The sequence below is a fragment of the Stegastes partitus genome, unplaced genomic scaffold (assembly GCF_000690725.1).
Source record: "Stegastes partitus isolate 25-593 unplaced genomic scaffold, Stegastes_partitus-1.0.2 Scaffold197, whole genome shotgun sequence".
NCBI lineage: Eukaryota > Metazoa > Chordata > Actinopteri > Pomacentridae > Stegastes > Stegastes partitus.
Genome location: NW_007577928.1, coordinates 443725 through 458425, shown reverse-complemented (window position 1 = coordinate 458425; position 14701 = coordinate 443725). Strand labels below are relative to the sequence as shown.

The window sequence follows — 14701 nt, the reverse complement described above, 5'->3', positions numbered from 1 at the left end:
GCTAAAGACACAGCTGTCTTTTCTCTGATGTTTATGAATGGACTTACAGTCATCTAATCCTGCTTTCACTTGCACTCGGACACCACAGTTGCATTCATGAAAGTTTGATACTGCAGTTCCAATGGATGAACTCGACCTGTCTGATCTGGGTGGCTCCCTGCGTATTATTAAAATAGAACCAGGTATGTCCACAAACAACTGTCTTTCCATTTATAGTGCCCAGTGAATAATTTATAGATTTTTCTTTAAAGCGCCTTTGGGGATTCTTTACAGAACCTTTTACTAAAAGGTTCTTCGTGGAACTAAAAATGGTTCTTCTATGGTATCCCTGCGTAGAAACCCTTTTTGGTTGCAACTAGCACCTCTTTTTTTTTTTTTTAGTAGTGCAGTGGTAACAATAACGACAACAACAAAGAGCGAGCGTTCGGCTGTTTGCTGACGCAGCAGGAGAATACTTTGGCTGGCTGTGGGGGTGTTTTGTTGTGGGAGTATTTGATATAAAAAAAAAAAAAAAGTTTGACTAATAATGAGATCCGGTGGTCCCTCTTGGACAAACTCCAGGCCTGTTCGAGAGCAAGGATAGCCTAAGCCTTAAAGGTTTAATCTTAGCCTCTTGTGTCGGTCACAACACGACGAGTAAAGCAAACATAAAGCGCGGCCTTGAGTGTAAATGCCCTGCAACACTGTAAATCCATGCTGCTTACATGCTCTCTCCCCCCCCCCTGGTAGATGCACTCGCCCTGCTAAGCACTTTCCCCACACAGTCTGCTCTTTATCTTGACAAACAGCCCTCTGCGTGACCTACTGCAAATTACCACCTGCAGATAATGGTCCCTGCCTTGTGTCAAGATTCCCAACTTGACTGCATAATCATATTTTAATATTTAATGCGCTGGAACTTTGCACGCATATTTCCGTGGAACCCGCGGGCCCCGTGCATTTCTTGATTGTATTCGAAGCGTCACAGAGGCCAAGGCCTTCGGACAGCGCTGAGACTTTGCTGTAAGCCGGCTACAGAGACCGGCATCATTCATGCACAGAGAAACATTAAACCCCATGGCCTGTGTGTTTTCAACCCATGGCATTTGGAGTTCTGGGGCCATGTTACGGCTTTAGCCTGTGCTGTGGGTGCAGAAACAGAGAAATACTCTGAATGTGACAGGCTGTCTTGACTTCTTACATCAGATGGCAAAGAAAGGATAACAACTTAGAATATGATTCAGCTTTTTTTTTTTTTTTTTTTGAGTAATTATGTAAAATGTATGATAGTTGTGTTGAATAAATGAAATGAAATGAAAAATGAAATGAAAAATACTTTATTTATCCCAGAAGGGAAATTCAATTTTTTCAAAATTTAAATTCAATCAACAAAAAAATGTAGTTGTTTTAACATATTCAATACAGAGGCTGTTAATAATAATAGTATACATGTTCTCCCTGGTTTCTGGTTGGACAAAACACACTCTTGAAACAGTCTTCACTACAAACGTAATACATTTCTATACATAGTATGCACCAGGGGGCTATAAGGAGCCGAACTGGACAGTAGCATCTTCCAAACAGCCACAGTGTCTGACTCAAGTGGCCCTTCGCACCTTATAACAACCTCTGGGATTTGCTCTGGGTCCTCTGCAAAATGTTTTTTTGTTTTCAGTCACTAAAGCAATTCTTTGCCAGAAGGCGACAAACAAGTCACGACTCTAAATCCCAAACACTGAAATCTGCACAGAAATCTGCACAGCCTCTGACCTGATATTCATGTTTTTTGATATTTTCCGAGGGAATAAACAGACATGAATGTTACAAAAAGCAGATACTATTATATGTATAGTGTGATTTTTTTATATTTTACATAAACGATTACCTACTTTAGGACTTTATTGATCTGTAGAAACCTTTTTTTTTTCTTTAATTTTATCGATTAATTTGCTGTATGCATAGTACATGAAGAGTACTGAAATGTAAAGGATGCATCAGTGTGGGCACACATTTAATTACCTCATGTCGCTGTCCAACTAAAGAAGATAGAGTCAGAAATCTAAATTAATTGATAGAATTTTTATTTAGTGAAGAGGATAATGGTTTTGAGAAACAAACTTAAAATGCCAAAGTGGTACCACGCTTTGAAGAAAAACATTATCATGTCAGCTCAGCAATTTAAAATTCTAAATGCTCCCACACTCATTAAAAAGAAGATCACTTTAAAGGCCATTCCTGCCCAAGTTTACTTGAAATAAAGCACAGAGTGCATGTCATCTAACAACCAACATCCTCTCCATACAGTCATTTAGAGCAGATCAAAGAGACAAATAACGACTGTTGAGATGCAGTCCTTATTTTTTACTCTCCAGCTTTTTCTTTTCTTTTTTCTCAGTTTCCTCCACTTTAGCTCTTTCCAGCTTGCCCTTTTCTCCCTGGAAGAAGTCTGACTCGAGCCAGTCACGGCTCTTGGAGAGCTGGACAAAGACTTCCCCGTTGATCTCTGTGACCGTGTGCGTCCGCTGCTTCACGCCCTTCGAGTACCATCTGGGAACAGGCTGCGTCTCCTGGGGGTCGGTGGCCTTGTACAAGCTCTCCCCTTCGGCTAAAGAGATCTTGTACTTGTGCTTCGGACAAATTATGCACAGCCTGCCATTAAGCTCCTGCGTATGTTTATGTGTGTGTGTGTGTGTGTGTGTGTGTGTGTGTGTGTGGAGAGAAAGCAGGTAAACAACCTCGTTATTTAGGCCCCGTGGGACTACAGTATAACATTAATGTTATGCAAGTTTGATATTATAATTACAGTATCCCTCTGTGCCACAGCCCAGCTGTTGGCTTTTGGCACTTTGGTGCAGATAGAATAACATGTAAAAGCAGAAACAGGATTAAAAACTAAAAATTTACAAACCAATATTTTAACCTAAATGGCAGTTTGGCTCATTTTTCCTCTGGGTCAAAGACACAACATCTAATGTCTTAAGTCAAATGTAAACCTTACCTCAATGTCTCCATTCTGCAGCAATCCCCCAGCATCTGTTGGGAAGACAGAGGATCAGTGTATTGCAGAATAAGCAAACAGTTTACAGCACACAAACACACTTTTGCTGACTGGACACACTTTTGAGGTGATATGTGCTAAAATGTTCCATGGATAACAAAGTAAGGCAGCCCAGTGTTCTAAAACAGGATTTCTATTCACAGCAGCTTATCTGCATTTATCAACAACATCAGATTCTAATATAATGTAATATTCAGATTTGCAGTGCAATTAAACCATTATGTTATTATTATATACCATTAAACCTTCCATCTCTCATAAAAAACAGCTGCTTGGAGTTTTCCACAAGAAAAACAGAACTTACGATAACAGTAAGAGTCCAGAGCATAGAAGACTCCCTGTTGGTAGATAATCAGTACATCCCGATCCTCCAGTGTTCTGACGGAGCGCTTTGCTTCAATCAGTTCATCCTTCTTGCCCACAAAGTAAGGCCCTCCTGTTGGTTGCTTTTTCTCCTCCATGGCTCAGTGAAGTGTTCTTTAGTGGGTAAGCAGGAAACATCACATTTTGCCACATTACTTTCCATCCCCAGTTCACAAGACTGGGTGTAACTAACCCACAATCAGTGTCATCTGTGCAGCAGAAGTACATGTTTTAGGGTGAGAACTTCCGCTGAATCCTTAACTACATGTGAGAAGTGTAGCTTTTGGATTTGTCACTGGGATTATTGTGTTGGCACCTAGCATCACAGTTGTCAGCTTAAATTAAGTCCACAACACTTCTAGAGCAGTCAAGCAAGAACACTTCTTGGCACTGATCAGCTCTATTCCAGACACACTAACACCTGCAGCATTAATCCATAATATCTGTCTGACCATCATTTGTTATATTCTAAGTAAATGTGTTCATTGCAATAAGAAAAAAAAAANATAGAATAGAATAGAATAGAATAGAATAGAATGCTTTATTGTCATCAAACATTCAATCTACATTCTATCACATGGATAGATGAGCTAGATTTACTTTATTGTCATTCAGTTAGTACATTAAAAGAAATTAAAATGCACTCAGAATGAAATTACAAGCATAGATCACAGACACAATTTTTTAAAAAACAAAACAAACAAAAAAAAAACAACAAAAAGCAAAGACGGGTACCCAAATAAATAAAATTAGAAATCGTTTTAGATTGTGCGGAACCCTGGAAGGGACATAGAGAAAGAACAAAAATAGAAAAAATAGAGGTATCTTTTGCAAGATCTTGCAAAAGTAACATCAATTTTATTGGATGTTTTGTGAAAACTGTGCCTCTTGCTAAGCACTGCTTGAATGTCATCATTTTTGGCCGATTTCAAAATAAAACTCAGTGAAACTCTTGTATGGGTGGGTGTCCTCCGTTGTCGTTTCTCCATACTGCCAAAAAGACCCATAAATACATACCTATAGTTTTCTTCTTCTTCTTCTTCTATTGATTTGGCGGTTAGCATCCAACATTCAGGTACATTACTGCCACCTACCGGACTGGAGTTACCTATAGTTTGACGAGATCTCGCAAAAGTTATTGCAAGATCCCGAGAAAGTTTTGCGAGATCTTGCAAAAGATACCTTTTTTTCTCCTTCCCTGTTTTTTTTTTTCTCTCCATGTCCCTTCTGGGGCTCCGTACATTATGACCTTAAAAATAAATAAATAAATACTAAAAACCAGTATTTCATAAATAAAACATACCTATACCTTTTTCTTTTTTTTTTTTACATTTTCTGCTGCAGTTTGTTTTTGCCGAGAGTTACTTCAGTGTTAATTGGTTGCTCATCTTACCTGTCTTGAATATTTACCGCAAGAGCGCAATCATAATTGTTAGACCCGAGCTGTTAGTTTTCAATGACATTAGTGAGACTGTAAATGGACTAATATATTAACATCAGCAACAGTGACACATTTTCACTTAAAACACCCTAAACCTGAATGTTTGTCTGTGTCAAGGACATTTGTCTAACATCAATGAACCTGCAAAATTTCAGCGCTCTAGCTACAATATTTCTCAAGTTACAGCTCTTCAAACATTGTGCCACAGATTAACACAAAGAAAAGACACAAACATGGACATGACGCCACCTCTGTTTAGGGATTTGAAACTCAAAAACTAATGTCACCTTTGACCCCAGATTGTACCCATGGTCAGCTCAATCAATATTCACTACTTTTAAAAAAAATCAGTCAAATTGAAGATGGTCAGGGGGGTAAACTGAGGCGAAATGACCCCTTAACTTAAGACATTCATAGTATATTGATGATTTCAAGACAACAAAATCCATCCATGTGTGATGATATTTTATCTAAAAGCCAATTACGGTACAATAAAAGAGATCACATTCTATAATGCGTCCTGATGAAGAAAGTCATTCTCTTTTATTTTGATGATGATGAAGAAAGTCATTCTCTCTTCTTTTGCTGGTCACAGACCCTTTGATTCCATCACCTTTTGCCATGTGTTCTCCTACCTCCTATCACAGACCCCCAATTCCACCACCTTTTGTTCATTGTTCTCTTGCCTCCTGTGTGCTAACTAACCACTATTCACTGCGGTATTTGCATACAGGTCCTCCCTACCCTCTGACACACCTTATAAAATGTGTGGCACTGCAGATGTTCTGGGTCGGTTTACCATCACAGACTCATGCTCTGTGTTGGTAAGTCCACCGTATACCGAAATACTAATAAACAGCCCACTACAGCAAACTTCACATGAGGACTATGGGTAAAATTTCTTCAACAGTCCACACTCACAATAATGTTGCAATTCTCCTGCTGTAAAACTGCAAAATCACTTCAGTAAAAAAAACTTTGATATATTTTTGACTTTAGTAAACAGATCAGACTTTTACAGTGAACTAATATCCAGGTGTGATGGAGCTCAGCGTTCAATTGTGTAACAGATTGTTTAACTGTAGCTGGTAAACTGTGACTTGTGTGTGCTGTTAAATCCTGATCGATCCTGTCTCCATGTCAGGGAAAATTTAAATTGTAATAGATGAAAAAAAAGACGTGTTGTGCATTTAAATGTGTGCACCTCTCCTGCTTTGGAGATGCTCATATGGATCCTGCTGCTGTCTGATGCTGCAGGTATTTAATAAACTCAGAGGAAAGACTCCTACAAATGGCTGGAAGCAACAAACTGAACTCAAGCTCCTGTTAACACTTTGAGGTCTGTGCATGCACCTTTGTCAGCTAAAGACACAGCTGTCTTTTCTCTGATGTTTATGAATGGACTTACAGTCATCTAATCCTGCTTTCACTTGCACTCGGACACCACAGTTGCATTCATGAAAGTTTGATACTGCAGTTCCAATGGATGAACTCGACCTGTCTGATCTGGGTGGCTCCCTGCGTATTATTAAAATAGAACCAGGTATGTCCACAAACAACTGTCTTTCCATTTATAGTGCCCAGTGAATAATTTATAGATTTTTCTTTAAAGCGCCTTTGGGGATTCTTTACAGAACCTTTTACTAAAAGGTTCTTCGTGGAACTAAAAATGGTTCTTCTATGGTATCCCTGCGTAGAAACCCTTTTTGGTTGCAACTAGCACCTCTTTTTTTTTTTTTTAGTAGTGCAGTGGTAACAATAACGACAACAACAAAGAGCGAGCGTTCGGCTGTTTGCTGACGCAGCAGGAGAATACTTTGGCTGGCTGTGGGGGTGTTTTGTTGTGGGAGTATTTGATATAAAAAAAAAAAAAAAGTTTGACTAATAATGAGATCCGGTGGTCCCTCTTGGACAAACTCCAGGCCTGTTCGAGAGCAAGGATAGCCTAAGCCTTAAAGGTTTAATCTTAGCCTCTTGTGTCGGTCACAACACGACGAGTAAAGCAAACATAAAGCGCGGCCTTGAGTGTAAATGCCCTGCAACACTGTAAATCCATGCTGCTTACATGCTCTCTCCCCCCCCCCTGGTAGATGCACTCGCCCTGCTAAGCACTTTCCCCACACAGTCTGCTCTTTATCTTGACAAACAGCCCTCTGCGTGACCTACTGCAAATTACCACCTGCAGATAATGGTCCCTGCCTTGTGTCAAGATTCCCAACTTGACTGCATAATCATATTTTAATATTTAATGCGCTGGAACTTTGCACGCATATTTCCGTGGAACCCGCGGGCCCCGTGCATTTCTTGATTGTATTCGAAGCGTCACAGAGGCCAAGGCCTTCGGACAGCGCTGAGACTTTGCTGTAAGCCGGCTACAGAGACCGGCATCATTCATGCACAGAGAAACATTAAACCCCATGGCCTGTGTGTTTTCAACCCATGGCATTTGGAGTTCTGGGGCCATGTTACGGCTTTAGCCTGTGCTGTGGGTGCAGAAACAGAGAAATACTCTGAATGTGACAGGCTGTCTTGACTTCTTACATCAGATGGCAAAGAAAGGATAACAACTTAGAATATGATTCAGCTTTTTTTTTTTTTTTTTTTGAGTAATTATGTAAAATGTATGATAGTTGTGTTGAATAAATGAAATGAAATGAAAAATGAAATGAAAAATACTTTATTTATCCCAGAAGGGAAATTCAATTTTTTCAAAATTTAAATTCAATCAACAAAAAAATGTAGTTGTTTTAACATATTCAATACAGAGGCTGTTAATAATAATAGTATACATGTTCTCCCTGGTTTCTGGTTGGACAAAACACACTCTTGAAACAGTCTTCACTACAAACGTAATACATTTCTATACATAGTATGCACCAGGGGGCTATAAGGAGCCGAACTGGACAGTAGCATCTTCCAAACAGCCACAGTGTCTGACTCAAGTGGCCCTTCGCACCTTATAACAACCTCTGGGATTTGCTCTGGGTCCTCTGCAAAATGTTTTTTTGTTTTCAGTCACTAAAGCAATTCTTTGCCAGAAGGCGACAAACAAGTCACGACTCTAAATCCCAAACACTGAAATCTGCACAGAAATCTGCACAGCCTCTGACCTGATATTCATGTTTTTTGATATTTTCCGAGGGAATAAACAGACATGAATGTTACAAAAAGCAGATACTATTATATGTATAGTGTGATTTTTTTATATTTTACATAAACGATTACCTACTTTAGGACTTTATTGATCTGTAGAAACCTTTTTTTTTTCTTTAATTTTATCGATTAATTTGCTGTATGCATAGTACATGAAGAGTACTGAAATGTAAAGGATGCATCAGTGTGGGCACACATTTAATTACCTCATGTCGCTGTCCAACTAAAGAAGATAGAGTCAGAAATCTAAATTAATTGATAGAATTTTTATTTAGTGAAGAGGATAATGGTTTTGAGAAACAAACTTAAAATGCCAAAGTGGTACCACGCTTTGAAGAAAAACATTATCATGTCAGCTCAGCAATTTAAAATTCTAAATGCTCCCACACTCATTAAAAAGAAGATCACTTTAAAGGCCATTCCTGCCCAAGTTTACTTGAAATAAAGCACAGAGTGCATGTCATCTAACAACCAACATCCTCTCCATACAGTCATTTAGAGCAGATCAAAGACACAAATAATGACTATTGAGATGCAGTCCTTATTTTTTACTCTCCAGCTTTTTCTTTTCTTTTTTCTCAGTTTCCTCCACTTTAGCTCTTTCCAGCTTGCCCTTTTCTCCCTGGAAGAAGTCTGACTCGAGCCAGTCACGGCTCTTGGAGAGCTGGACAAAGACTTCCCCGTTGATCTCTGTGACCGTGTGCGTCCGCTGCTTCACGCCCTTCGAGTACCATCTGGGAACAGGCTGCGTCTCCTGGGGGTCGGTGGCCTTGTACAAGCTCTCCCCTTCGGCTAAAGAGATCTTGTACTTGTGCTTCGGACAAATTATGCACAGCCTGCCATTAAGCTCCTGCGTATGTTTATGTGTGTGTGTGTGTGTGTGTGTGTGTGTGTGTGTGTGGAGAGAAAGCAGGTAAACAACCTCGTTATTTAGGCCCCGTGGGACTACAGTATAACATTAATGTTATGCAAGTTTGATATTATAATTACAGTATCCCTCTGTGCCACAGCCCAGCTGTTGGCTTTTGGCACTTTGGTGCAGATAGAATAACATGTAAAAGCAGAAACAGGATTAAAAACTAAAAATTTACAAACCAATATTTTAACCTAAATAGCAGTTTGGCTCATTTTTCCTCTGGGTCAAAGACACAACATCTAATGTCTTAAGTCAAATGTAAACCTTACCTCAATGTCTCCATTCTGCAGCATTCCCCCAGCATCTGTTGGGAAGACAGAGGATCAGTGTATTGCAGAATAAGCAAACAGTTTACAGCACACAAACACACTTTTGCTGACTGGACACACTTTTGAGGTGATATGTGCTAAAATGTTCCATGGATAACAAAGTAAGGCAGCCCAGTGTTCTAAAACAGGATTTCTATTCACAGCAGCTTATCTGCATTTATCAACAACATCAGATTCTAATATAATGTAATATTCAGATTTGCAGTGCAATTAAACCATTATGTTATTATTATATACCATTAAACCTTCCATCTCTCATAAAAAACAGCTGCTTGGAGTTTTCCACAAGAAAAACAGAACTTACGATAACAGTAAGAGTCCAGAGCATAGAAGACTCCCTGTTGGTGGATAATCAGTACATCCCGATCCTCCAGTGTTCTGACGGAGCGCTTTGCTTCAATCAGTTCATCCTTCTTGCCCACAAAGTAAGGCCCTCCTGTTGGTTGCTTTTTCTCCTCCATGGCTCAGTGAAGTGTTCTTTAGTGGGTAAGCAGGAAACATCACATTTTGCCACATTACTTTCCATCCCCAGTTCACAAGACTGGGTGTAACTAACCCACAATCAGTGTCATCTGTGCAGCAGAAGTACATGTTTTAGGGTGAGAACTTCCGCTGAATCCTTAACTACATGTGAGAAGTGTAGCTTTTGGATTTGTCACTGGGATTATTGTGTTGGCACCTAGCATCACAGTTGTCAGCTTAAATTAAGTCCACAACACTTCTAGAGCAGTCAAGCAAGAACACTTCTTGGCACTGATCAGCTCTATTCCAGACACACTAACACCTGCAGCATTAATCCATAATATCTGTCTGACCATCATTTGTTATATTCTAAGTAAATGTGTTCATTGCAATAAGAAAAAAAAAAAGCTGTCAAAAAAATAAAAGTCCACACCAAAAACAATTTTTTTTTTTGGCTTGCTGTGTGTTTCCTAAATGCAAAATAACGATCACATGCCTGATGATTGCAGTTTATGACCTACATAAAGTGACACTTATAGGCTAAAGTAAATGACATAGATTTAGCTGTCATCATTCAACACAGTCACTGGATATCCAGAGCTACATCATCTCCATGCGTAATCTCTGTGACAGTCAGTGTACACCAAAAATATCTGGATGCAAGTATGATTCATGTATAGTGGAGTGGAATAATGAGCACTTCAGCGCAGGCTGAGTAAGCACAGTAGAAGCAGCAGCAAAAGTCACACTTCTTGAAGCCTGTATCTAAACTACACGCAGCTGATATGAAGGAAAGAGCTACAGAACAGAAAAACAATAATTCATGTCAAGAAAAAGAAAATGTAAGTAAGCCTTTAAGCACTATCGCTAAAGCTTGTACAATTCCTTCAGAAGTATATTATGCACCTCTCTGTCTGTTTGCTTGTCTCTCTATGTATATTTTTGGTTATGTTTGAAAATAAAAAAAGGACATTTTAACCTATTTTGGCATTACCTTAAACTCAGCAGCTGTGTCTTCTCCTTCAAGCTGATCAAATGTACTGCTGACGGTTCAGGGTTGCGTGGGAAGGGGGGCCTATCTTTTTTATCTACAGACACAAGCTGTCTTCAGTTAGCACTGCTCGGTAAATTTCTTATCTGTCTCTCACAGCCACAACAGCTATTTGATAGTAAAGACTTGTGCATGTTTATCATTGATCTATTTGATTAACCTGTCACTGAGAGCGATTTCCAGCACGATGAATGCATCAATTGAAATCTATTGTTTGAAAAATGAATTCTTTATTAGAGCATTTTAGTCTTATCATTTCACCTTTTCATGTCCCTAAAGTTTCCTGTATAGCTTCCATCACTATCATAATCATCTGCAGCAGTAGTAGTAGTAGTACTAGTGAAATGTTAGATTTACTATATTATTAAAGCCTTGGTAGAGTTTGCAGAATTATTATTATTATATTGTTATTATATTAGTATTCCTCTTTCTACATGGCTACATTTCAGAGGTAAACATTGTTCTTTTTACTCACCTGTTTTTGTTTATCGCTATAATTTCTTTGCAGATAAAGTTCTGACATCCGTTTATGTAAAAATGCATCATTCTAGAGAAAATACTGTATATAAAGCTGTTACAATAATTATAATTATAATTATAATAACAGCAGTCTATAAAACCCTACATTCTGTAGTCTGTAACGTATTTGAAACATATCTAAATGAAAGTACGTTGAAAATATTTGCTTCTGAGTGATTTTACTTCTGTTTTACAAACCGGAACTATTTGCGTCAGTCTTCGAAGTGGGCCGGACCGTTATCTGGGTGCACCGCTCAGTGCTCGTGACAGCCGGTGAGAAACAAAACAGCGCCCAATGAAATCTTGTCACTGCGAATAAACAGTAAGTTGCAGATATTTTTGAACACAAGTGGTTTGTAACTCATCATTTCTGCAACTTGTGAGCGTAAAGGCTTTAACAGCAGGACGTCTGCAGGAGCAGAATCCCGAGAAACATGATGAGAAACTACAAAGTCGCTTCTGTGTTTGACGTCTGATTTGTGCATTTAGAGCAGGAAGCTAGCTGACATGCTGCGTTCACTGACACCCCTGCTGTCTGTACTGCGTTTTAACCTTAAATCTGTAATATATATTTTAAAATAATAATACAACAGAAATGTATATTGCAAGCTGTAAGTAAAATGGGAATTTATTTGCTTTCATTTTTAGTAACAAAAAGTCGAATGTCAAAGATATAATGAAACTACTGATTGTGTTTGTGTATTAATACTATCTAGCTATGCTGTAAAAGAGCATCATGGAGGGTTCAGGTGAACTCCAGTCAGATGTAACGGTGCTGGACTTTGTCCTGACTGGTTAACTCACAAGCAAAGGCTAGAATTAAGCCGATGTGAACTGGAAAGTCTACAGTCAGCAGGTTTAGCTTCTCTAAATCAACAGGAACACTTTCTCCATATGACCACATAACACAGGATGAATAGCAAATGGTCCCACCATCACAGACCTGTTTTGCAGAATGTAATTATGTAGTAAAATAGTAACAAATAGCAACTATGAAACAATATGACATGGATATGTACAGTAAACAACCAAACACTCCTGTAAAATGTCACCTATATGTCTAAAGATGCATAATTTTCAAGTTGACAAGTAGTATTTTGCCTTATGAACAATCAATAACAACTACTTTAGAAGGACTATATTTAAAATGTATGCCCCAAATAGAAACTCAAAACAACAAAAGTGAACACAAATGTGATCACAAAACACACAAGTTAGAAAATCTGTGATCACTGAAGCAAAATTGAATATACCTGTGGTTTTCAGTTAGTCTAAAGGCACAAGACAGTTAAATAACATGTGAACACCAGAACTTAATCAGTTATGGACCGGTGAGCTGTGTCTGTCTGCATGTCTGCATGTTAGCTCCACATGGAAACCAGTTGCTGGATCAATATAATTGTGTGAATTCACTATAAGGGAAAAGGATATAGGAAGATTACTGACCAACTAAAAATCATTTGAACCATAGCTGCAGCAGTAATCAGGTGCAATGGAACCAGCCACAGTGCCACTAATCACAGCTGCAGTGGCCGTCCTCCTAAAGTGACACCATGGACATTGTGCTACTTTCACAATGTGGCCTTGAAAACAGATGGGCAAGTGTTTCAGACTTGAAACAGGGGTTATTAAAGGAAATCAGAGTTTCTGTAATAGCCCAGTGCAAAGAAGTTTCCATCTAAAAAGTGCATAAGTTTATGTTCTTGGAAAACTTGGGTCTTGTTTCTGCTGTCAGAAATTACTAATGATGTCTTTACCTTACACACTACAGTCCTTAGTTTTCTGGAAAGCTGGAAAACAACCTAATGCAAACATTGTTTGTGTGCAAATTTGTTAAACAGGAAAATGGCGTTGCGAGCTTGCGGCTTCATCGTGTTTCGACGTTTAGCCAGCTGCATTCCTCCAGCAGGCAATATCGAGTATCTTCTTTTGCAGACTTCTTATGGGGAGCACCACTGGACCCCACCCAAAGGTGTGTTTAAGATGTGATAATCAGATCCTAATGAGCTACATTGTGATCATACAGCTTTAATTGTTACCTCTAATATCTTCACTGTCAGGTCACGTGGACCCGGGTGAGGACGACCTCACCACAGCTCTGAGGGAGACCAAGGAGGAGGCGGGTCTGGGCACCGAGCATCTCCGGGTAATAGACGGTTTCCTTCAGGAGCTGCGGTACGAGGTGCGAGGCAAACCCAAAGAGGTGCTGTACTGGCTGGCCGAGCTGAGGGACCCGGGGACGGCCGTGACTCTGTCTGATGAGCACCAGGACTACCGCTGGGCCCGGCTGGAGGAGGCCTGCACTCTGGCTGGGTACAAAGACCTGCAGGACACACTGAGAGCAGCACAAAGACACTTGGAGGCTCAGCAGGACAAACAGTGATGCAGCTGAATGTAGACTATACACAGGGGAGGAATAATGAAGGGAAAAAAAAAACTGCCAGCTCACATGTGGGACTTTACTCTCTTGTGGCAGGGCATCCATAATTCTGACTTTTTCTGTTTATTCTGTTTGTCATTGTTTAGGTGATTTGTCTCTGCAGTGCAATCTTATCTAAGTAATAGATTTCCTTCTGTCTAGACGAGCAGGGAGGAAATGAATCAACAGTTGAACACCGGCTTACTGATTTCATCTGAGTTACTGCATAAAAACATGATTATCTGTTTCCCTCGATTAGTCATGCATAATGTGATTAAACACACAAATGGATGTAAATAAGATTAAATCCACACCCGAAGCGCAAAACGGAGTGTAGAACAACAAAATCGAGGAGTTCCACTACAAGTAAAGCACTAAAAAGGATATGTTTTATGAAGTAATACTGTTCAAGTAATCTGTCAGTACTTTGAATTTGCCAAAAATAAATACAAGAAATGTCCTACAGCTTGATGCTTTGTCATTTTTAGCACATTATATCTAAATGTATTTTTAAAGTATGAATAACAAAAATAAAAGGGGATACTGATGTAAAAATAGCTTGATCAAATGAAAAGGTAACTGGAAAAAAAATGAATTGTAAACTGAAGATGCTGCCACAGGGTGGGGACAAAAACATGGGTTTTCTTCACAAAGCTGCACCTTTTGGTACCAAAACACAGCATGCAGTGCATTTCACATGAGCTATGACTTCAGTAACATGTCTTTTTTTTTCTCCTCTCAGCTCTAAGCATTAAAATAAAAATGAGAAACACCTATTACTGGTTTTCAGAGGAGTCGCTGTGCAGGAACAAAAAGCAAGTGATGCATCTCAATGTGTTATAAATAATGGTCATAAAATTTAAGAGTGACTGTTATGATGTAATGATTCGAGCTGAATGTACTCATCATCATAAATGTCAAACTGTGAACATCAGGATAACCGTATTTGTCAGGGAGGTTAACTATATATTATGTAGCTTTTAGTAATGAAACCGTTTGCAAACAGGCCTC

The 14701-nt window shown here is 39.2% G+C and overlaps 3 protein-coding genes across 4 annotated transcripts; 1 reads left to right on the top strand and 2 right to left on the bottom strand.

Annotated features, from left to right (window-relative positions):
* Positions 1-1896: 1896 nt before the first annotated feature.
* Positions 1897-3890, bottom strand: LOC103356402 (Rieske domain-containing protein-like). Its single transcript, XM_008280520.1, has 3 exons — positions 3342-3890; positions 2978-3012; positions 1897-2642 (listed from the first exon to the last, which is right to left on the bottom strand). The coding sequence occupies exons 1-3, from the start codon at positions 3496-3498 to the stop codon at positions 2334-2336; spliced, it is 501 nt and encodes a 166-aa protein (XP_008278742.1). The 5' UTR covers positions 3499-3890; the 3' UTR covers positions 1897-2333.
* A 4208-nt stretch (positions 3891-8098) lies between these two features.
* LOC103356401 (Rieske domain-containing protein-like) lies at positions 8099-10740 on the bottom strand. Its single transcript, XM_008280519.1, has 4 exons — positions 10696-10740; positions 9544-9716; positions 9180-9214; positions 8099-8844 (listed from the first exon to the last, which is right to left on the bottom strand). Exons 2-4 carry the CDS (start codon positions 9698-9700, stop codon positions 8536-8538), a joined length of 501 nt encoding a protein of 166 aa, XP_008278741.1. The 5' UTR covers positions 9701-9716; positions 10696-10740; the 3' UTR covers positions 8099-8535.
* Positions 10741-11511: 771 nt separating this feature from the next.
* On the top strand, positions 11512-14155 carry nudt2 (nudix (nucleoside diphosphate linked moiety X)-type motif 2). Of its 2 annotated transcripts, none has more exons than XM_008280516.1 (3): positions 11512-11593; positions 13113-13243; positions 13332-14155. In XM_008280516.1, exons 2-3 carry the CDS (start codon positions 13117-13119, stop codon positions 13652-13654), a joined length of 450 nt encoding a protein of 149 aa, XP_008278738.1. In that variant the 5' UTR covers positions 11512-11593; positions 13113-13116; the 3' UTR covers positions 13655-14155. The 2 variants fall into 2 exon arrangements, with proteins under 2 accessions (XP_008278738.1, XP_008278740.1); XM_008280518.1 differs by having other exon boundaries at positions 11518-11593; positions 13100-13243.
* The last annotated feature ends 546 nt before the right edge of the window (positions 14156-14701 follow it).